The sequence below is a fragment of the Xiphias gladius genome, chromosome 14, assembly GCF_016859285.1.
Source record: "Xiphias gladius isolate SHS-SW01 ecotype Sanya breed wild chromosome 14, ASM1685928v1, whole genome shotgun sequence".
Classification (NCBI taxonomy): domain Eukaryota; kingdom Metazoa; phylum Chordata; class Actinopteri; order Istiophoriformes; family Xiphiidae; genus Xiphias; species Xiphias gladius.
Genome location: NC_053413.1, coordinates 3,645,634 through 3,670,179, shown reverse-complemented (window position 1 = coordinate 3,670,179; position 24,546 = coordinate 3,645,634). Strand labels below are relative to the sequence as shown.

Genomic DNA, 24,546 nt, shown 5'->3' with positions numbered 1-24,546 from the left:
GTGACGAGACAATTCAATTATTTCAATAGGAGAGAAAAAAATACCCACAGCGGATTAACAATTTCTTTCTAAAACAAGTTCAAGTTTATTGTCTTTGCCATATGCATTAGAAGCAGTGCATTCCAAAGCAATGAAAAACTTTTGCCCTACACACACACACACCCACACCCACACCCACAATCAAGGTTCCCATGGTACCCACAGCTGATTATCTTTGTAAATATTTCTAAATACACCAAAGAGAGCAGTAAACTTGTAAGCGTAAGTCATACTCAACCTAAAAATATGTGAATTAAGTCTGTGAAATATGACTCTGAGAGGGAGAAGAGGAGTATCTTCGCCTCACACTTCTGCGTCTAACTTCTCTCAGGAAAACGTGATTTAAATACAGTTTATTTTATAAATGAACACTTCCATACACTTCCTCCTAAACCAAACAAATAATGGTCAAAGTGCAAGATCATTGAAACACCCATTACAAACGGCTTACCTGTAGATCAGAACCCAAAGGTCCACCCCAACTGACGGCATGGGACACTCCACTCAGTTATTAATCCATAAGAATGAACTACGGCTGCTGTCATTTTCAGGTTGCTACGGTGGTGTAGCAGGTACTGTGTGAATGTGAATGTCTAGCTTAGGTTACCTGGCTGTGTCTGGAGCATGCTCAGTAGAGCTGGCTGTCACCTGAGAGGCACAGATGTCACGACTGACTCACTTTCCAGAAATTAGTCTTTAACTTTACTCTTTTATCTTAATTCTTTTTTTCCCTAAATATCAATATTGTTTAATAGGATTGCCACAAAAAAAATACAAATATATGAATTCTTTTTAATTAATTTTTATTTTCATTCACAATTTACAGCTAAGATAAATGTTTACATTTATTTCCTTGCAAGGTGAGGCTATTGTACGTATGCCTAGTTCCCATCTCCTCAAATGTCTTTAAAATCAAAGATAGAGACAAGATGGGATTTTGGTCTGGAGAAGACCAAAATGAGCAAATGAACAGTTTGAAAGTATTAGAATTCCTTGTTAAAGGAATGATGATACTCATCTTACAATTTTATATCAGCTGTTTGATTCATCTCTTACTCTCATTTCACAGTTCAAGTGCTTGAATCAGTCAGCTTGAAAACATTTTGGCACCTTCATGATTAAATTAGAACGTGTACAGTCGAAAACCTTGCACAGTGTATTATTTAATGATTACAGTGCCTCATCTGAAACATTCACATAAAACTGCAGTAATCAAAATTCTATCTTAAGGATGGACCAAATGAGTATTAGTAATGTGAAGGGGCTCGCTTGTAGTAATGACGCATTGCTCGCTGACAGCCTAGCTATAATAAGCCGAGCAGGTTGTGCAGTGTGGGTTTATAGAGGTTTTTCTGCTGCTATGAGAGCAGTGAGAGTGAACCTAAACAGTAAGCTCGTGGGTCAGACGGCCTAAAAATGAGCTGACACTCACTATAAAGCTACGATGAGCATGGAGAATGTAATTTAAGTTACAAAAAGGTGGCCAAAGTGGCCTGGCTAGCTAGTCTTGCACTGTGAAAAGCACCAAGCCGAACAAGTGGAGAATCCACAGTGACACTGAAACTTTTCACATCATTCCTTGAGAGAATGATTTATCAAAATGAATGATAAAATATAGTCATATAATCATCATTAGGTTTGAGTAAACCTTACTGTCTTTGTCTTATTCAATTTGACAGACCATATTGAGCATCAGTGAGCACATCTGTATTGTAGTTAAAAAAAAAAAACAAAAAAAAAAATCAAACCAATTTCAAGGTCATGTTCAGCAGCCCCCTAAGAGTCTCCCCGTTATAAACAGTCCAAACCCTACTTTGACCTGTGACATGGTCATGGCATCACATGGTCAAGACTATCTTCCCAGCAGCCCCGGGGGACTCAATGATGTCATGGTGGGCCTGGGCGGCCTTTTCGAGCGGATACTGGGAACCGACGACCGGGCGCAGCCAACCAGCTTCCATCCCCGCGTAGAGCAACGCTGCACACTCGTTCTTCTCCTCCTGAGGGAGGGAGGGAGGGAAGAGATATATAAAAAATGATTTTCACTAACTGGAGAACTGTATCAGGAACGGTTTTTCTTGCCTCCATGTCAGAAGCTGTTTTCCGTCTACTTCTGTTATAAGAATTGGCAGGTTTTAGCTTTAGCCAAGAATCACATGAGGTGAAATTTGATTTACTTGGGTAAGCTGGTAGTTGCATTTGCAAGTCCAGTTCGTATACAGCATTTCACTTAATTGCATTGGCTGATACACAGAACAACTTTCATTAATCTCAGTAACATACAGCTATGTTGCATGAAACGGTCACTTGTATCAACCTCCATAGTGTGTGGGCTTTAAAAATCCAAAATCCGTACAGAAATCCAGCGAAATAAAACCACTAAGCGTGCGTAAAACATGGCTTGTGTGATGTCACTGCTCTGTACCGGGGTAGAAAAGAAGAGAGCAACTCCCATGATGCTGCTCTCTTTAGCCATGGTGTCTCTGGGGTTGATCTCTATGGGGCCCCTGGAGCCAACGACCTACAGTGGAAGTGGAAACCAGAGGTGAGAGGGATGAAGGTGTGTGGAGAAACGCACAGAAATGAGCTAGACTGGGATACAACCGCTGTATAAAACTATAAGCCAACCGCGTAAGATCGCTGTACTCTGAGATAATGATACTACTGTGACGCTACTACCAAACATCAGGTAACTACAGGGCTAAATAAACAACTAGAAACTGACTTGTAAAACTATGTATCCAGTAACAGTAAAGAAGCATCTGAAAGTTTGTTTAAGGCAGTAGAAAATTTGAACTGAATGGAACTGGAAGGAACATGGTAAAATACATGGAATAAAAGGATAGTGATTCTGTTAAGTATCTGCATTTTATCGGCTTTTAACAGGTCCTTGATCACTTCTCCGTCGCCATGTTAAGTGACAACCCAGTGCTCTAAAAGTGGACTCCTGTGGGGCTGAGAGTTTGCCTGGACCATGAAGTAGACCAGGGGTTCTCAAAGTCTGGGGGATTCAAACGGGAAATATAACGGTGCCATGGGGTCGGAGAGTTAGCTGTGAGCCACAACTCGAGCCCCACTTCTTTAGCCCCTTTCTGTTTAAGTTTTGGCAAATTTGCACCATTACAAGTACACTGAATTAGAAGTCACTGTTTGCAATGGACCCAGGCAAGTTTTAAGGAGCATCTTTTCTATGATTTACATGCGGATTCTTGGCCGTGTATTCGCAACAGACATATCGCCATTTCCATGGAGGTGGAGATAATGATGTCCCCGGGAAGTGTAAGTCGTACTGAACCTAAAAATATGTGAATTAAGTCTGTGAAATATGACTCTGAGAGGGAGAAGAGGAGTATCTTCGCCTCACACTTCTGCGTCTAACTTCTCTCAGGAAAACGTGATTTAAATACAGTTTATTTTATAAATGAAGACACTGATGAATTCACCTGATGATATATTGCAACCACTTGCCAAAAACACAGTGTCCTCATTTCCATTTGCAATCTCCTGCTCCCCCTTGGACCCCGCACCCTTGTGTGATATCTGGTGCTACGTAATATCAAGTGCAGAGGGAGGCGAATCAGAGCGTGGAGAGCAAACCGTTACTGAAATGCACTGTAGTTCTCTTACCTCTGTGGCATTATACAGTAAGCACTCGTTTCAGACATCTGATAATAAAAAATCTGAGCTGCAGTATAGAGACAGTGCTGTAGTATAGAGCTACAGAAGCACAGAATGTAGACGTACTGACCGTAACACGTCCTCCGTAGGCCAACATCTGGAGGTCCTTACTCAGGTTGACATTTGACAGCATCTCCACTATCACATCTACGCCTCTGCCGCCTGTGGCTTCCTGGAACAAACAAACACATAGTCTCATATTTCTGTGAGAACTCCAACTGACTAGAGGTGTAAACAAATACGGATAGAATATTCAGATATGCACAGATAATGTGCCCTGAACGAATGTGAATTTTTTGCAGTAATCCGCACCGGATGTGTCAAAATATAAACAAATAGGCTAAAACACAAGTTTAATATTCAGACATTTATCTATCCTCATCGTCAATAGCTTTTCATTTTCATTGCAATCTGAAATAAAACTAAAGCGATGCTCCACAGGTGTTATTTTTAATTCGTGGGCTGAGATTGAAGCCTGTCATGGTGCAGAACTGTCTCATGAGGGCGTGCAAATGGGCAAAGGAAGCTTGACCAAAGCTTTCTCCTTTTTCCATAAATACTTCCAAGGAAGTTTCTTTTCATCTCGACTTCCCACGGCATGCACGGTGTCTTTGTTTGAAAACATGCGATATGATCCAATGAGCTATTATCCCAACTACATTCATTTGGGCCTCTTCCCATTATATACACAACCTCCAGTTTATACAGAGGAAAATGATTAAATATGGCCCAATTCATTACGGACATATTTTTCCCCAATTGAATGAAAGATGTAGTGTCCATGGCACGCACACTACTTTCTGCTGACAATCCCACAATGCAATGCACCGTATTTTATAGATGTGGAAATTACACTCGTCCATCTGTCCACCTGGCAGTGATAACCCAAACGAACGAGGGAGTGGTTTTGAACACAGCCCAGATATTTTTGTGACAACAGATACAGACATAACTTTGCATTGCATCTGACAGAATCAAAATAAGCTTTTCTCCATGAACAAGAAACAAAGATTAAAGATTATTAATTGTTTAAATGCTTAAATGTTTAAAAAGGTCCTTTCCTCCCGGTGTGTCTGCAGGGTGTGTAAGTGTGCACGTATACCATGATTTTATCTGTGTAGCCCTCTTCTCTGTGATTGAAGGCCAGGTGAGCTCCGTTGTTGAGAACCAGCTTCCTTCCCTCTGGTGTCCCTGCTGTTCCCAGCACCCTGAGTCCCAGAGCACGGGACAACTGGCACGCTGCCACGCCCACCTGCACACAGACAGACAGAAAATTAGGATGTGGGCACCATTTAGATTTTTTTTTTTCCTTAGGTAATTAGAAAAAAAAAAAAAAAAAAAAAAAACCTCTCACCCCTCCACTGGCTCCATGGATGAGAACGGTCTCTCCAGCCTTGCAATGGGCTCTGCAACACACGACATAGCTGATTAAAACACAACCTGGTCATATCATCGGTATTGTTCTATATTTTCTTTATTGTATAAAAAGCCCATGAACAGATCAATGGGTTAGTCTGTCTCTTACTACTTTCCTACCTCCCCACTCAGTCACATGAGTAATTATACACTCTTGTTTTGTTTTTTTTAAAGGCTCTGTAATTTTCTAAAACAGCTGGGCACACTAAAGGAGAAAATGGTGCATTTGTTGGGGGCTATTTTCAGCAGCAGATGTACTGATCACTGAAGTGGAGCCTGTCCCAGCCCACATTGGGTGCGTCTTAGATAGAATTAAAAGAAAACGGAAAAACGGAAAAACTGAAAATCGTCTGTACATCTTCTGTAGTAATTGAATATCATGAAGTACGCTGACATAATCACAGTGCACACTATGGAAATAATCGATATATATAATAATTACTATAACAAATGGGCCCTAGTAACTATTTAAGTATCTGACAGAACAAACGACAACAGATAATTTTTCTAATCTTGGATCCTTTCCAGAAGAAGGGCTAAAAATATGAAGTGTGTCCCGATGGCGTTGATAGAGGAATGGCGGTGAGGGTTAAAGCCAATAATGAAAATCTTTTGATTGATTTATACTGCTCTTATATTGTTGAAGCAATTGATGGGCCGTGACACCGACGATTGTATGATGTGAAGCTGCATTAATAATTCAATAACACGGGTGCATTATGAGTGTGTGACGACTTTTACTTCTGCTGACATTTTCCTCAGCTTTATATTCTGAGCTTTCCGTCGCTTCTTTGCAATTGCATATTGCCTTTTTTTAACCCTCAGAGCTACATTTTGCATGACAGTTTTAAATATGGACATGTGCAGAAAGGATGTGGGCACAAATTAGTTTTGGGTTCCCGTTCATTCATGGTACGCCGCAGCACGGTGCCTCTTGAACTTTTGCCTTCGCAGCCTGTTAAGAGTGACAAGGTCTTACTTGTGAATGAGGGCTCTGTAGGCAGTGAAGTAAGGGATCCCCAACGCTGCTCCCTGTGGGAAATCCAAAGCATCAGGCAGTTTGTGGACACAGGCCTCAGCTGCTACAGCGAACTCTGCATAGGCCCCAGACTCCGTGGCTGTGGTGAAAACACGATCTCCTGCCTGGCAAACACACACATATCAACTAAATGTATACGTGGAATGCATTTACTCTACCAATAACAGCAGTCTCCGAGGTGTTAATTATGCAGGGTGAATGCTACCAATACACATTGATGCCTCAGGCACCTCTGCTAGTACATGCACTAACAAGCCTGTTAATAATAAACTAGATCAAAACTAGAATTTCTATTTTAAAAAATGAAGCTCACATCCTATAACGTGTATGGTGTAAATTGAGACATACCACACAGATAAAATGACCTCTGACTCTGCTTTAATGTGCATTCCATCAGGCCCAAAGAGTTTGTTTAACTCAGACCTTTACTGCAGCGACGCCCTCTCCGACACTTTCCACCACGCCAGCGGCGTCGGTGCCCGGCGTGTACGGCAGGGGGGGTCTACGGGCGTACGTCCCAGCACGGATGTAGGTTTCCACAGGGTTCACCCCACAGGCATGGACACGGATCAACACCTGGAGCAGGGACACGTCACTGGAGGGGGTAGCTTGTCGGACAAGACGGTTTAAAAAAACCCCAGCATGTGATCAGTTTCAGACGGATGCGTGTGCAAAACCTTTTATGGTGAGACAAGCCGAGCGCAACGGACAACATTTAGTCCTATAGGTTTCCCCAGCTCAGCTGCAATTGATCAGTAACTCAAGATTTGAAACCTTGTGAATTCGAATATCTTGTATTCAATTTGTTTTCATATTCATAACACGCACCGTTCTGTCTTCATTGTCATTTCATGGGAAAATTTACGCTCCTGGCTGCATTAACGCACTGGGAGGTGTATTCGTACAGACACGGCCGCATCACCAACCGGGCCCCTGACCTCCGGGGGCTTTTGCTCTATTTCGTGGCCCCTGGTCTTGTAGAGCGACTCATGTGTCAACATCTGGTTTTTAACACCTGAATAGCTTGTGTTCATTTTGAGCATACTTCTTGTAAAGTGGAGTTTTATCAAAGTGTTGGAGCAATTACCACACAGCAAAGCTCGGGCGAGGCCGTTGTATTGTTCCATCAGAGCAGAACCTCAGGGCTGCAACCAGCACTTATTTCTCAGGATCAACGACGTCTGAAAATGATTTTCTTCACTAATTAACTGACTGGTCGGCGTATAAAAGGTCAGGAAAGAGGGGACAAGGCCCATCACTATTCCCTGAAGCCCAAGTTGACGTGCTCTCCATGTTTTCTTTTTCCTGACCAAGAGTCAAAACCCCAAATATGTTGAGCTTGCGATCACAGAACTGGGGAGACCATGTGAGAAGCTGCCACCAGCTAAAAGACAACGGCTTCAACAGTTTGTTCATTATTAAAATTGTTGCCAACTATTTTTCTGCTGATCGACCAAAATCGATGAAGTCATTTCAGCTCCGTAGTACCGGCGGCTCCTGGGTAGGAACGTGAAGCCCTGCCTGGTGCCGCCTGTTGAATGCGACCACTGGACTGACAGCGGCCGTTCAGCAGAGAACAGACCGGGCCCGTGGACCGACGAGTGACTGGTCGTGCTCTTTGGCGTGCTTTAAACTTCACCGACACCCCTGTGACCCCGAGGCTCTACTGCTACCAGGGGTCCGCGGCTCGCTTTCGCTCCGGCCTGTGGAGCAACGCGCACCTACCTGTCCGCGCCCGGGCCGTGGGACAGCCACATCTGAGCGGAGCTCGAGGACCGACGGAGCTCCAAACTCGCTCGCTCTGATGGCTCTCATCAGCCTGCCGCCCGACATGCCTGCGGACTCGGAGAGCCGGGAGAACACACTCCCTCTGGGGCCCGCGGTCCGGGCGTTAAGCGCATCAGCGCCGCCGACTGGACCGGGGTATTTTCTCTTCTCTGCGCGCTCTCTCTCCTTTTCTGTCCTCTTTTATTGTCGTTGTTGTTATTTTATTGATTATTATTATGATGTACTTAATTCGCTCTCTCTTTTACAACGCACCTGCCACGAGTTGTTTTTAAACTAGGATACAAAAGGCATTTCATGTGCAGCAGTAGCTGCGCTGAATATCTAAAAGTGCCACACTATTAAAAGGGTAGTCCGGTGATTTCCGCATCCATCAAGAGACTTAAAAAAAAACAACAGCAGAAAAAAACAACAAAAAAAGTAACCTCACATTTAAAGAGTGGGAGAAATCTTTCAATCCTGAATCCAACATTTCCTATAATGCAGCCACCTTTTGTTACAGCCTCCCTGCCTTCACGTCCACTGTGTAACACAGATTTTCTTTTATAACTGTTTAGTCTCCAAGCCCAAGCTGGGATAACCCTGGTTATGACATTATCAGGGATATTTTGTCAGCCTTGACGGAGCTCCTCCAGAGCCCCTGGAGACACGAGTGCCCCCCCTCGATAGTTTCCCCTCTATAGATATTTCAGCAGAACAGAAGAACCAAAAACTGCTGCACTGTATGCAAGTGGGGTTTTCTAAACCCGAAGATCATGTGCACTTAGACGCTGACTTGAAAAGTGTAAAATCACATGTATGGGCCCCGACAGTCCTGAAAGTAAAAGTATTTTGGGCTAGTTGTCAAATGAAAGATTTCTACTTGTCTCCAAATGAACAGATGTCTTGTTTCTGGATGCTAGTACCAGTAGAAGGTCCACACGCACAGGCCAAGACTAACTAACTGCAAGTCCAAGGACAAACGGTTTCTTGTAGACCTTAAAATATGTCTCTAATTCATAAAAAGAAAATAATAAAGAACGTGTGTCCTAGTGACAAACAGTCCAATGGATCCCAAATTTTAAATACAATTGTATGAAATGATGAATTGTTGTAGTTTTATATGTTTTCTTGTTTTAAATGCAATTATAAAATTCGGTAAATTATCTTTTAATTCAATTATTATTTAATTGTTTGTGTTGTTATTAGAGGCGTTCCCAAACTTTTTTCCATTTTTCTTCCCAGCAGATCATCATTTCTACACGCGTCTTGGCGATGTCGCCAGTAGCCTGTTGACAAACTGTTTTCTGCCGATTTCAATCGATTGTGTTGCAGATTGACTACTTTGGTCCAAGCTACGTGACGGCACATCCGCCTACGTATCAGCCGACCCCCGCGCGAAGGGAGTGGCGCTGACCTCGTGTGCAATGCTGCGGGAGAGCCCATCCGCATGAGCAGAGAATCGTGACACGCCGCTCAGCGCGACCCAAACGCGGAACTAGGAGCAGATAAAGTGACAGCGGCGGTTTCGCTTATCCAGCACACGCCCCTCGTCCCGGTCTGTGCGTCCTGGTTTCCCGCTGTCAGCACACTCGTGTTGAATAATGGTGTCATGTCTGTCTCCGTGTGAGAAGAACTCTCGTGTGCGTCATTAAAACAGCAGGACACGCCGAGTGCCTGCTCCGGCCTGAGGCAGCGTTGCGTCAGCCCGGTTTCTCACCTTGAGCAAGAATGGCATCCAGAAGCCGATGTCTTCTGCAGCGAGTGTTCGGTGAACTCAGGGCTCACTCTGCTCGGTCCCGGAGCTCGGCCTGGACCTCGGGTCAAGGACGCGCACTGTGGAGACCTCAGCTCAGACAACTTCGCTGCTCACGCAGACTCTACAAGTCTGTCTCTCCCCTCACAGGTACTTTGAAGTCACCGGGTGGCTGATCACCAGAGCACTCGTTGGGTTAGCTCAACGCGATGAGCCGATTAGTTGATTTTGTTCTTACCTTCGGACAGTGACTCACATGACGGTCCATCCTCTACACCAGTAAACTGAGGACTGGTATTTCTTTGCAGTAGTTCTTTCCATCATTGACTGATGTCTTCAGGGCACTGAAATAAATCAGGCTTTACCTTATCTCGTAGTCTTTCTGCTCATGTGTATAACTCCAGTTTGCTGGTGCTTTATGTTGGTATTTACACTATACGATATTGGGCACTAACATGTACATCCTCTGGGTGACTGAAAGTTGAATCTGTCCCGACTCTGGTGTGTTATCAGGTCCCAGCAGTTTGACACTCAGGAGTCACACCTGTGGGGAACTGAGATCAGATCACGTGGGAGACACAGTCACTCTGTGTGGCTGGGTCCAGTACCTCAGGTATTACTCTGTTACATATGATATATCAAAATACGACTTTCAAGCTATGTTACACATGGCAGTGAGAAACTACAGGTAACAAGACTAAGAGTCTGCAGTCATGCTAGCGGCTCTGTGAGCATGTACTTACGATAGGCACATTGGCACTTTGAGCTAAATGCTAACATCAGCGGGCTTACATGCTCTCAGGGATAATGCTAACATCCTGATGGTAAGCAGGTATAATGTTTACCATGTTAGCCTGCTAACATATGCTAATTAGCGCTGAGGACAAAAGCACAGCTTAAGCTGATGGGAATGTCCAAAATTTCACAGACAAGGCACTGGACAAATCATAATTCTGACCTGATGATGGCACTAAATGGAAAGTCAGAGGATCACCCAAGTCATTAGGGTTCATCCTCTGGGAACCATGAATGTCTGATCAAGACTTCATGGCGAGTCCATCCAGTAGTTGTTGCGATGTTTCAGTCTGGAACAAAGTGGTGACTGACAGACAGACCGGCATTGCCATCCCTAGAGCCATGCCACTAGCATGGCTAAAAATGTGAGCTTCACTGCCCCTTACCTTGGTATGTCAGTAGACTGTACTCAGCATGTTCCCATTCTAAGCCTCACACTAAAAATGATTTGAGTTCTGTTGTTGGTCAGTCCATGTGTTCTTGGACGCCGACTCACTGTTGTTTAGGAGACGTGTGATGAGGCCAGCAAATGTTTAATTTCAATTACAACCTGTTACTTTTGGTGGGAGCAAGGCTCAAGCACGATCAGCATGAGGACTCATGCAAAGCTGTGTTTTAACAATGTGTTTCTGCCTCCAACAGACAAGACCGCTTTGTCATCTTGAGAGATTTCAGTGGCTTGACACAAATTTTAATTCCTCAAGAAGAAGTAAGGATGGAAACAGCTAAATACCATAATACAGTGTCTGTTATGCCTGTTACAGCTGCTAATAATAATGATAATAATAATAATAATAAGCTATTGGTAACAATGTAAAACTATCTCCAGCAAAAAGAAGAGGAATTTATTAAAGTAGAAGAAATAATGTAAAGCTATGATATATATCATAGAAACGTCACCTTTTTTTCTCCGTTGAAGTCTGCAGCTGATTTGAAAGCGGTGCTGTGCGATCTCACAGCTGAGTCTGTCATCAAAGTTACAGGAACTGTCAGACGACGACCAGCAGGGCAGGAGAACAAGGTGTGTGTATGTTTGTGTATGATATTAGACAATGACTAGCTTTCAAAAGCAGATCCTCTCATTCAGCACTGCAAAACCACAGAAAAAACAGTTTCTGTAGGGAAATAAGGGGGAAAGTGTTGAACCACCAGTTGTGCCTTGCATACTTAGACATTTTCAAAGTTTGTCACTGTAGGCCTCTCCTCAGACAAAAGGGAGACAACTGCACCCCCCCCAAAAAACATTGTTTACTGCACGTGGATAAAATGGATTTTATCTCTCCAATTATTATTTTTTGTCTTAATTCTGTTTGGGGGATAATCATCCCGGAGCATCTTTTTTTTCCCTATGATTTTCAAGTGGATTTATGGATATTTATTCCTGATGGACATTGGATATAATGATATTGGGTATTGGGTTTATCCCTAGGGAATTGTAAGTCACACCTGATCTAAAAAATATGTGTATCATGTCTGTGTGTTCATAAGTTATCACTCTGAGAAGCAGTGTGAATTTTGAGGCAAAGTGCAGCAACTGGGCACTAAGGGCTTTAAAGTACCTTCATTGCTTCCATGAGCTGTGGGGCTCCAACTGATGATGGTGTAGCTGATAGCAGCCAAACTACAATGGCTAAGTTCCAGTTGTTTTTGAAACACCTGCATGCACCTGTCCCTTTCACCTCACACAGTATCTTTGCCTCATACCAACAGGGGATGCCAACAGGAGAAATAGAAGTCCTTGCTGAGGACGTCGAGGTTTTCAATCTGTGCCGCAAACTGCCTTTTGAGATTAAAGACTTTGTCAAAGTAAGTGGCTAATGTTACATGCATGTGCACCATTTTCCAAATGCTCTGGACAAGTAACAGGATTTATTATTGTTAATAATAAATCCTATTAATGGGATTAATAATGATCAATTGTGTTTTTGTTCTATGTTTGTTTATGTTTTTGATTGTGCAGAAATCGGAGTCTTTGCGAATGCAGTATCGCTACCTGGACCTGAGGTCTTCTCAGATGCAGAAGAACCTCAGACTGAGATCTCAGCTGGTGATGAAGATGAGAGAATACCTCTGTAATGTACACGGTATGGAGAGTGAGATTCACTTTTAATGCTTGCTCAGTCGTTTTAACGGTAATGGCTGACTGGAGCTTGTCTCAGGCTGGGAAACACATTGACAGGTTACCTGACCATCACTACATACTGCCACTGTTGAGGGACAACCTACCACAACCTGCCTGTCACTGGAGTTTGTGGCAACAGAGGAGACGGAGGAAATCCATACAAACACTGCACTGAAACAATAGAAACCAGGAATAGAATCCAGTCGCTTCTTGCTTAATCATGCCTGATTTTCACCATGTGTTTTTTTTTTTTCTAATTTATAGGTTTTGTTGATGTGGAAACTCCTACTTTGTTCAAAAGAACACCAGGGGTAAGAAGGTCCATTGACGTTTTAATAATTCCAGTAACATAGAATGTAAGTCACATTTACTAAATTTTGCAATGGAGACATACAAAGAATGACAGAATTTATCTCCAAGGCCTTTAACATGAATTTAGGCAAAATAATCCTTCCAGACAGTCCTATAATTTCTTTAAAACTCAAATAATCTAGTCTAGTCTGTCCCCGTTTGGTCTTTAGTTACCTACAACAAAAGAAGTTTTGGTTGACATTTTATGGTGTAACTCTTTTTGTTAGATAAGGCGCCATTTTTCTCAAAAGGCCTTATTTTGGGAAAAAAAACACAACTAACACATTACAATGTCTGATATTTAACTGAAGCCCAAGTGTTGTACATTTCTTTGTGTTCCAGGGAGCCAAGGAGTTTGTGGTTCCTTCCAGAGAGCCGGGTCTGTTCTTTTCCCTACCCCAGAGTCCACAGCAGTTTAAACAGCTGCTGATGGTGGCCGGTATAGACAGGTGGGTACAGGCTGGAGCAGAAGAAAACAAAACATCTTTCTTGTTGACTGAAAGGAATTTTCCATTGATTTTTAAGGTGATTCTTGGTTGGTTTTGAACCTGCATATCATAGAGTATATCTTACTACCGCTTTATAAGATCTGGGCTCACTGGCTGTGTCACTGTTCACTTTATTGTTCAGTATAAAGGTTGCTTATGGTCTGTGCAGCTAAATGGAATGCAGCTGGAATTCTGCTTCTCTAGGCTGCATGTAAGCACTTTTTCCACCACTGTTGGAGCCAGGCACTGCACTTGTTCTCCACTGACTGCAAGACCTCAGTGCATGATGGGAAACGTCAGGCTTTCCCCTGATCTAAAGGCCAATTAGCTTAAGTGTTGGATCAATAACACGAAAGATATTTTATAGAAACTATTGATCTTCTATTTAATCAAAGAAGTTTTTATTTTATTGGCAGGATTTTACACTATGGAGGTTTATTCTCGGGTGGTAAACCTGGTGAGGCTGCTTTCTGGTTTTATGGCCCTAAACTGTGGAACGCCCCCCCTCTAGATCTGAGAACTCCCTTGGTATTTTTAAAAAGAAATTAAAGCCCTATCTTTTGGCTTTTAATTTGGAGTAACTTTCATTAATTTTCTTTTTAATTATTCTTACGGTTTATTTTAATTTTAGTTTTTGACAAGATCATGTCTTGATCTTTGCATTAAAGGTGCTATACAAGTAAAGTTGTTATTATTGTTATTATTATTTTGTTGTTATTATATTTACAAAATAATGTTGTGTGTTTGGTGTCAAAATTTGTCAGTCAGAGAGGCTGGATACCTTTAGGTAGCAACTTTTTCTGTCTCTTGATATGTTCACACTTTTTTGCTTTGAGTCAACCTGCTATCAGTTTATCGTTCCTCCTCTGTTGTCACTGGGGCAGGTACTTCCAGATTGCTCGGTGCTACAGAGATGAAGGCTCCAAACCAGACCGGCAGCCTGAATTCACCCAGGCAAGACAGGGGCAGGGATGGGAAAAGGACAAAATGCAATCACACACAACATTTGTAAAAAAAAAAAAAAACAACAAAAAAAAAAACTTCCTTCCATAGTTTTATACCAATGTGATCAGTGTTGGAGCAGAAATATTCAAATCTGGTCTAAGAGTTGAGACCACTTTTCTGTCAGCGAAGTTACTCAAAGAGTTGGTCCTGTAGTAGGTGTCCAACCTGGGTCACCTGGGTGAAAATCCTTACTGCTAGACCGTATGGGAATACACAGATTAAGACAACTCGGTCTGAGTCTTGAGACCAGTTTCCTGATGTTCGACACTGACTTGTGTAATTTTATTTGTTGTTTATTTTTCCTTCATTATTAAAAAAGCACTCTGCGGGATTTCACCCTTCACCTCATTCATCGCATTAATTAGCTGCATGTTGGGGTGAATGGTACAGATAATGTGCCGCACTCATGTAGGTGCTCATTAAATTCGGTTTGTGCTATTTTACATCCAAATCACCTTTGTACATTATCCAGGTGCTGACTTGGACTTTACTAGCCGGTTTACAGTGCTATCCAGTGTTGTCTGAATGGTTTTCTTCTCATTATGTCTCCCAGGTAGACATGGAGATGTCTTTTATGGACCAGGCAGGTGTCATGTCCCTAGTGGAGGGGTTGTTACAGCACTCCTGGCCTGCGGAGAAAGGTCCGATTAAGGTTCCTTTCCAAACCATGACGTATGAAGAGGCCATGAGGGACTACGGTGTGGACAAACCTGATACTAGGTTCACTATGAAGGTGGGTGAATGTGGCTTGTTTGACTTTTTTTCTTTTTTTGTTTCTGAATGTCTCTTAGATGACTGGATATCAGACAGTTTCTTTTGCTTTCATTGGGGTCAAATGAACTGAACTATTTGCAAGAGAAAAGAATAAAGGTAATTCAGTGACTATAATTACTGTAATTACTATTGTATCTTGAATATTGTGTTGCTGCCGCTTGAGATAAACCTTTTTCTGCCTTTTTGAATGATTGGTTTCCTCATTGTCATACCTTTATGTTCAGATTTACTAATTAATACACACTAATTTCACAAAAAAATCCATCCTAAATCTCTCAAGCATGGTCATTTGAGGTGAGATGACATTAGACTTTAGTTTGGAAAATAGCCACTGAATTATCCACTGATTATTTGAATCCCGCAGCTAAGACCTGGGGCCTGTATCATGAAGCAAAGTCGTCAGCTCATTCTGGTTTCCTGTAGGTTACTTGCTTCACTGAGCCGAACACTGGTGATCCTGGATAACCGGTATCATAAAGCTGGTTACCAGCTGGCTCTGTTAACTCTGGGTTTTCCTGTCCGGCCACATGCATTTTCGTGTGAAAGAGGCAGAGTTGTGAAATTACAAGCATCATCATAAGAACCATGAGTGAAGGGCTTAATACAATATAAGATGAAACTGTGCTATCTGCAGAAAATTCCATTAATGCAGCAGCAAAAAGTGATATTCAGCAAGGTGATATGATTACAACCTGATCATACCACTAGAATAAGAAGATGTAGAAACACCAGGAATAACATCCAAATATTAAGAGTAAGTCTCAAGGCTAAAAATAAGTGCAAGAACTTTCCATCTATCATCCTTTAAATGTGTTTGGTTAGTAATATAGAGTGCATTTGAACTTTTTTGTCTCATAATGAACAAACTATTACAATATGAAGATGTGACTTTTCCTACTGCCAAACCAGAGAGCAGAAGAAAAGTAGTAGAAATATTGCATTTATATTTTACTGGGATCTAATTACTGTTTGGATTCTTTTTCTAACAAAAAGAGTCAGTATAATTTACCAGTTATTCCAGTTATTAAATCATTCTGAGCTGGGATGGTGGAACAAGAACGTCAAATAAATCTACAGTGACGATAATCCTGTCAGAATGAAAGAAATGTAGTGCAAATGCAGCTAATGCAGCTGCTAGTGTCATTCATTACGTATTTTGTGTGGTAAACTATAAAAATATCTGTTGCTCTTTGTTATTTGTCACTTTATTGTCAAATCAGTACTTTTATCCCTGTCGACCTTGTAGGAATGTTGACTCAGTTTTTCCAGTGAGCTGATTGGTCAGTGGTCAGGTTTGGATCTGACCCTCTGAAGATAAACTACTCCGGAGCAGGTCAGCTGCACAAAATGGGTTACCATGTTGATCTAGCCCGATTTAAAGTGAGCCACCTTAGAGATACCAGAAAACCTGGGTTAAGCTCAGAGATAACTGGCTGAACCACTAATCTTGCTTCGTGGTACAGGCCCCCGGTTTAGTGGTCTGGTAATGACACAATTTTGCCACTTCATAAAACCTTATAAACCAGGCATTTTTATATATAAAATTTTGTGTACTGTATTGTACTGATTTTGGTGGATAATTTACTAAACTAAATTTAACATTGTTTCTACAATGGCCACCAAAGACCAATGAGAGAGCCCAGTGAGTGGTGTCTTTATCCATTTAGCAAACGGAGAGCACGTGTCAGTCGTCTATTGCACAGCCTACCTGAAATGACGCCTGTCCTGAACAAGCCGGTTGAGCCCTGCCAGACGATGAGCGGGGGCTATATTAATCGAAACAAACCGAATAAAAACGAACATATCTATCTTTCTGTCTGAATCCCTGTCTTTCCTCTTGTCTTTCTGTTCAGTTGATTGACCTCAGTGAGGTTTTTGTATCAACGGAAATTGAAGTCCTCAGATCAGCTCTCAGCCATCCAGGAGGCTCCATTCAGGCCATCTGTGTCCCCAGTGGAGAGGTAAGAAAAGAAAGGTTTCCTGTGGCATTAAATGCTTTACAATATACAGAAAATACATGGTGTGGTACAGTAAAGAGACATGAAAACTGAAAGAGCTAACAGAAACTATGTTTGATAGATATCAGCAAACCGGTTACTTATCTATGATATTCTCTGTTTGACTACAGAAACTTTTCACTGGGAAAGATTTGGCTGAACTGAAACAAATAGCCAAGACTCAGTTTGGACAGGTAGATTTGTCTTTCCTCTTTTTCTCTTCCCTCATTTTCATATCTTGTATAGTCTTAAGTGTTGTTTCATTTTTGTCTCAGTTTTTTACTCTTTGTCTTTTGTTGTTTTGTAACAAATACTTAATAAAGAATGAATGGAGAATGGATACAGGAAATAAAATCATGTGACAGAACAAATATGGATAAAAATGAATGACAATGAGAAAAAAAGATTGTTTCATTTTCACATTGCGCACGACTATAAATACAGAATGTGATTGATTGTGTGTATATAAGAGCCCTGCAACAAATAAGACCATGTGAAGCTGACAAAGTTAAGCAAAGCTAAGAGGCTCCAGCCATGCTAGCAGCTCTGTGAGGCTGTACGTAGGCACAGCAGTGCTTTGATTTAAATGCTTATGTTGGCGTACAATGACAATGTTAACATGCTGATATTTAGTAGGTATAATGTCAACCATGATCCCTTTTAGTTTAGTGTGTGAGCAGGCTAATATTTGCTAATTAGCATTAAACTCAAAGTACACCTGAAATGATGGGAATGTGATTTGCTTTGTAGGTATCGAGTCAAAACACCAAAGTTTTGGACAAATAAAAAATTTGATTTAAGGCAAAGTGAAGGGATCATCAAAAGTTACCACAATTCATCCTGACGAAGTCATGAACGTCTGTACAAACTTTCATGCCAATCTGTCAAGTAGATGTTGAGATATTTCTGTCTAGACTGGAGCGGTGGACCGACTGTCAGATTTACTGACATTGCCATCACTAGAGCCTTGCTGCTAACATGTCTAAAACTAATATAATGTACATGAAAGTGATATGCAAAATTACAGCAGTCCACTCCTGTCAAACGTGCTGTAGAGAAGAAGCAACTCCTCTCTGATACACTCTAAACAAAAACAGAACTTTAGAAGGTTCACAAAGGCTTAATACAAGGTGCATATTACAGGTGCAGTAATATTGTATCCACCCCAAGAATTTTTTCATTGTGTTTTTTTTTTCTTCATTTTTGTTTCGTCCCAAGGAGCTGAGCATGGTGCTGGTCAGAGCAGACGGGACATTGAAGTCTCCCCTGAAAAAGCTGCTGTCTGTCTCTTCCACAGAGGAGCTGCTGAACAGGACTGGAGCTGAACCAGGAGACCTGCTGCTGATGGCAGCTGGTTCCCTCCACACTGTGGTAATAGAATCACTGACATCAAACTTAGGTTAGACTGATGAAGGGAAAAGATTAGCAGTGATAGATAAAAATGAACATTACATGATTATACATTTCTCTTTTTCTGTCTCTCCATCCTACCCTTCCTCTCTCCTGTATCTCCCTACGCCCCTGCTTTGCTCTCAGCGCCCGTTGCTGGGTAATCTTCGCCTGCGGTCTGCAGAGCTCCTGGAGTCTCACGGCGTTCCACTACGAGACCTTTCAGCCTTCCACTTGCTATGGGTTGTGGACTTTCCTCTCTTCTTACCTAAAGAAGATGAGCCGGAGCAGCTGGAGTCAGCCCACCATCCATTTACTGCTCCACTGCCAGAGGACACACAGTTACTCTACACAGAGCCACACAAGGTGGTCATGTAGATCCTCTCAAAATCTGTTTTAATGCCTTTTTTAAAATTCTTTTTGGGATATTTAGAAGCACAACCCTAATGCCATGTATTGTCACTTTCCCAGGTACGTGGTCAGCACTATGACCTGGTGTTGAACGGCTGTGAGATTGGAGGAGGATCCATCCGTATCCACAAAGCCTCAGAGCAGCTTCATGTCCTGAAGAATATCCTCAAGGTAAGTCATTGTATGTTTTGACAGAGGTTAGCCTACCATTGCAACTGGGTTGAATCAGTCGCTGGTAATGACTGGTTTTGACATGTGTCTGCCACAGGAGGACCCCAGTCTCCTCTCTCACCTGCTGGAGGCTCTGGACTCAGGAGCGCCACCACATGGAGGCATTGCTTTGGGTAAGGCTAACTCACAATAAAAAAACAAAAGTATATTATTGCTAGAATTATCCTTCCCACTAGCTGCCAGTTTTCACCGGAATATGTGTCATGTCAGCTAGCCAGAGCTGAAGCATGTCAAATAAAGCTGGTATATGGTCAGCAAATACAAGGATAACTGTCACATACAAATTCACATCTAAAATGTCATTTTAGTGGTTTGCAGCAAGGTGCTTAATTTTTAAATACAAAAAATGATACTGTGTAATATTAATATATTTCTTACGAAAACATCTTACTGATGCTACGCTAGAGTCTGTCATCAGTGACCTGGTGTCAACAGGTGTTTTGGGTCTTTTGAACATCATACACCCTTACCCAGGCAACCTGACCAGGGTTCATCAGACACCAGCTTGTGCCCTAGCAGCAACCCGCAGATCTGGCCTCTTTAGCCAGAGCAATCTTGATGCTTTCTCGGCTGTGTCTGTGGTGGTAGAAATGGCTCTCCTTCATATCTCTCCCTTGATTCCTAGTGTAGTGTGTACCCTGCAAAGCCAGGGGCCAGCACTTGGCTCTCCAGCCTCTTCTTGGGCAGTCCTTCAGCTCCTCATACTTTGCTCTTTTCCGCTTGTAGGCCTCGTCCGTACATTCTTCCCATGGCTTGGTGAGCTCAAGCATAAGAATTTGCTTTGATGTGTCAGACTGGTGCTTTCACAATTTCCCTCTTTCCCTTGTACTTTGTCAAAACGTGGGGACTTCAAGGCTTCCAAGACGAACTCTTCCCTTGGCGACTGCCCCCGAAAGCACTTTATGGTGTAAACGAGCCTCAGTTTTATCCACTGCAGCTTCTGCTCTCCACTTTCTCCCAGTTTTCACTGCCACTCTTGCTCCGGCAACCTTTGGATCTGAAGGAGGAGGGGGAGCCTCATTTTGTAGCTGTTTCCGTACACAGTGATGCTGCTGATGTTCCTGGGTAAACCCAGCCATCTTCGCAAGAACTGGCTGCCTATCCTCTTTAGTTCAGCAACAGTGGCAATAGGAAACTCATACAGAAGCAGTGGCCAGAGGATTTCACCTCTGACCATTGTTTCGAACACAATGTGGAGGCTCTGTGTACTGTAGGGTACTTCCTGATCCTGCTCCTCTTTTGTTTCACCAGTTCTTTACATTTCATCTTTGACTGGTGGATTTTCAAGCCTCCCGGGCTCTTACACATTTTGCCACAGGTGCACTGTATACTCGTTGTCATTGGTCTATTGCTCTGGGTCTGTAGCCTGATGTCTGTCTACCTGGGAATCTCTTCAGCCTTCCCTTCTCGGGCTTCCCTGGGGATGTCTTTCCATTCTTTGATCCGCAGCTTGGGCTGTTAACCCACCCTGCCCTGGTTGGCTGCTTGGCTTTCAACTGTCCCTCCAGTCACCCCCCCCCCCAAAAAAAAGAAAAAAAACAGTTTGGTAAATGCAATGACAAGTGACACATACAAATTCACCTCTAAAAAGTAATTTTAGTGATTTCCACCAAGGTGTGGTAATTTTTAAATACTAAAAATTATATATACATAATATAATGTTGTTGTTGCAATGAGTTTTCTAACCTCCTGCTGCATAAACAGCCTTGACTTTTTGTAAATGGGAAACCCGTCTGTAGAATCAATGGAGATGCTGCAACTCTCTTTCTCAGTGCACTCAGGGCCTCTTGTTGGGCTGTCCAGGTGGGGACAGGGGTGTGGGGTCAGCTAGGAGCTGTGCCCACTGCCACCAAAGGGGATAGGGTCAAGGACCACTGGAGACAACAGAAGGGCCAAAGCCCAGTGTTCCTGAATGCAGGGTGGTAACAGTGATACAATGAGCCAGTAAAACATTTGCATATTACAGCTGCATACACTATAGTGTACACTCAGAATACACTATACGCTATATCGATACCGTTTATCTTTGACAAGCCAATATCAGCCGATAATGCCAATGTGTGACGAAGCAGACCTAGGAAGAAAAACATCAGTAAATCAGGGAATACAAATTAAAGTAGCAGCAGTGTATTGAGCAGAACATGTACACCATAATTTAAATGCAGAATGTAATACTACTACTAAAAATGTATCATTAATGAGCTAAAAAGGTGAAAATGATGATATATTTATTTAGCTGTCTAATTAATCTTCCATGCTTTTCTAGGTTTGGACCGGCTGGTCTCCATAATTGTCAGGGCTCCAAGCATTCGTGACGTTATTGCCTTCCCTAAGTCATTCCGGGGACATGACATTATGAGCCGCGCCCCTGACTTGGTATCTGAGGAGGAGCTGATGCCTTACCACATCTCTATCAGATGGCCAACAGAGCAAGGAGGAGAACATCAGGGGAAGTGAGGAGATTAAGAAGGAAGAGATAAAGAGACATCGGAGGAAGGGGTGATGCCTCCCCAGATCTCTGTAACCCTGACAATAGAGGAAAGAGGATGATGACAAGCAGACAGAGATGAGCAGACAACGAGCACTCTATGAAAAACTTAGCTGGCCGGCAGAGACAAGAAGGAGGAGAGAAATGAGGAGGAGGTGGTGTTGTGTCTGAATCTCAGTACTGTTAATTTGAAATGGAAGAGAAAAGGGTGCTTGGAAACAGCCATACCATACAGTATGGAAATCTAAGAACACTGAGTTCAAGAAAGAAGAAAAGCTTACTGCAAGTCTCACTGATAATGAAAGACACTATGATGATGTTTCCTCCCAGAGCAACACCTCATATAACCGTTGATTCTCTAATAAGAGCAAGTTTTCTATAAAGGACAATTTCTTCAATTAAAAATGTGTAATGTTTTAAAGAATTTCCCTCCCTTGCATAAGCAGGGCTATAACTGTAATGAGTCTAAAGAGCTGTTTATTTTGTATTGATTTCTATCATGTACTGGTCTAAATGTTTCAGAGCATGTTCCACCTTGACAAGAATAAAACTGAAGAAATGCTTCAAACCTGCAATTTGTTGGGATGCAAAACAAGTTTAAGCATACTGGAGCGTATTGCCACTAATACAACAATGAGAACTTTATCATACTGCATTTCCAAGGTATTTATGACCATGATTTTTGATCATGTTTGGGTAGACACTAGTACAGTATATTTTTAGAAGGGCACCCAAATAATGGGGAAAAAAAATATATTTCCTCTCTTAACATCTTGTGGTCTAGTTATGCATACAGCTGGCTTACAAAGTAAAAATCAACTTCAAGTCCACCACGAGATACAAGACCGGCTTCATTGCTCCTTGTTAAACCATTTAGTGGGCCTTCCAGTCCTGTTTGGAGGCAAGTTTATCTGCTCATTTATTAAAAGTTTTCTTTTTATTTTCAGCTGTTTTGAGCTGAAACAATTAGTAAGTATAAATGATTTGTTGATCAACAGAAAAATAATCAGCAATTATTTTAATTTTAATTTGAACAGCTTTCACAACTGCCGCAGATGCTTCTGTGCGGGGAAGATGCTCCCTTCTTTTGATGAATGGAGTCACAAGTGCCTTCCCTAGCTGCTCCAGGAACACCCTCCTCTTGTTCCGCTCTCCGGGCATCCAGCTAGGGTTGATCTCTCTCCATATCACAAAGGCATTGTGGCAAGACACATCAATGATGTTGTGGAAGATGACATGGGGCCAGCAGGCAGTGATCCCTCTGCAGCTGTACATTCCAATCACTTTATCTAGGTTGTCCACACCTCCTATGTTGCAGTTGTAGTCTAGGATGATGGCCGGCTTCCTGTCCTGGCGATCGCTAATGTCAGCCTCTGTGTGCAGTGTGCTCAGGAGTACCCCGTTCTTGTTTTTCTTTGGGAGGTAGACCACGATAGTGGCGGGGGACGTGAAGGCAAACTTTTGATGGGAAGACCTCTCTTCCCTTTGATGCAAGCAGTGCAGGTGTGAGCTCAGGCTTGTTCTTTCGAACTGTGCCAACCATGGTGATCTGCCTCTTCAGGAGCTGCTGTCTGAGTTCATAACAGGTGAAGAAATTGTCGCATGTGACATTGTTGCCCCTCAGTCCCTCTGTCACATCAAACACAACCCGCATCCCCTGGTTCTTCTTGGGGCTTCCACTGGTCGGCTTCCTGGTGTAGACTTGCACCTTCCAAGCGTAGCTGGATTTGGCGTCGCAGGCCACCCATGACATGATTCTGTATTTTGCTGGCTTGCTGGGCATATACTGCTGGAAAGGACAACGACCTTTGGACGGAAGAGATTAGCATCACCGGTATTTTAGTATCGGTGTAACACAAAAACCAAAACAAAACCAAAACAGAAATCAGTAGTGAAAACAGCTGTTATTACAGATATGAAACTATATGCCGGTATTTTAGTATCGGTTTCACACAAAAAAACAAACAAAACCAAAACAGAAATCAGTAGTGAAAACAACTGTTGTTACAGATATGAAACTATATGACCTCTGAATGGAACCACTTGTTGCTGAGGACCATTTGATTTTCCCGTTTTTCGAAAGGAAAGTCTGTTTTTTAGATTGAGGGATTTCTTCTTCTTAAAATGATGATGCATCTAGCGCTGGGTTGTATTTTTCCCCGTCTTCTTCTTCTGACACCCCCTCTTCGGAGTTATAGTATTCGTGCTGGTCATCAGAAAAGATTTGGTCTACAACCGGTTCAGCATTGACAGGCACAGTCATGGCTGCACCATGAGAAGGTCACATGTCTGAACATGCACCGAAGACAGTATTAGTAGTAGCCTATAGCTTACATGAAAATGTGTAGAAAAAGTCACATGTCGTTAGTGTGATCCTAGGGATTGGTGTAGGAAAGTCATTTTGTTTCCACGGGCAATGCTGTCGTCGAGGAGACTTGTGTCGTGGGTCACAAGGACCCGAGGAAAGTGGGAGGGTTAAGACTGCTGGACAGACAAATCAAGACATTTAAAGACATCACCTTGAACTCTGTAAAACTGGGACGGGCTGTTTTGACAATTTTCTGACATTTTGTAGACTGAATGATTGTTTGATGAAATAATTGGCAGATGAATCAATAATGAAAATAATCATTATTTGCAGGCCTACTTTCAAGTTATCTATTTACAGAGATTTCTGCCTATGTACCAATACAATGGGGGTAAATTGAATTTTGTGGTTTATTTAAGGGGTAGACAGTTTTTAATGTGTTAATATGTCCTTTGTCATTTTTATGGCATTACAAATTGATAGAAAATGACTGAA

At 42.3% G+C, this 24,546-nt stretch overlaps 2 protein-coding genes across 2 annotated transcripts; one reads left to right on the top strand and one right to left on the bottom strand.

Annotated features, from left to right (window-relative positions):
* Positions 1-840: 840 nt before the first annotated feature.
* Positions 841-8,083, bottom strand: cryz (crystallin, zeta (quinone reductase)). The gene is made up of 8 exons (XM_040143408.1): positions 7,898-8,083; positions 6,596-6,748; positions 6,113-6,276; positions 5,072-5,123; positions 4,820-4,969; positions 3,788-3,889; positions 2,465-2,560; positions 841-2,039 (listed from the first exon to the last, which is right to left on the bottom strand). The coding sequence occupies exons 1-8, from the start codon at positions 8,003-8,005 to the stop codon at positions 1,878-1,880; spliced, it is 987 nt and encodes a 328-aa protein (XP_039999342.1). The 5' UTR covers positions 8,006-8,083; the 3' UTR covers positions 841-1,877.
* dars2 (aspartyl-tRNA synthetase 2, mitochondrial) lies at positions 6,746-22,320 on the top strand. Its single transcript, XM_040143407.1, has 18 exons — positions 6,746-6,857; positions 9,185-9,842; positions 10,206-10,305; positions 11,130-11,196; positions 11,407-11,508; positions 12,198-12,293; positions 12,448-12,571; positions 12,874-12,920; positions 13,303-13,409; positions 14,333-14,402; positions 15,007-15,186; positions 17,081-17,188; positions 17,356-17,418; positions 18,443-18,595; positions 18,761-18,979; positions 19,085-19,195; positions 19,293-19,368; positions 21,522-22,320. Exons 2-18 carry the CDS (start codon positions 9,668-9,670, stop codon positions 21,710-21,712), a joined length of 1,989 nt encoding a protein of 662 aa, XP_039999341.1. The 5' UTR covers positions 6,746-6,857; positions 9,185-9,667; the 3' UTR covers positions 21,713-22,320.
* Positions 22,321-24,546: the final 2,226 nt, after the last annotated feature.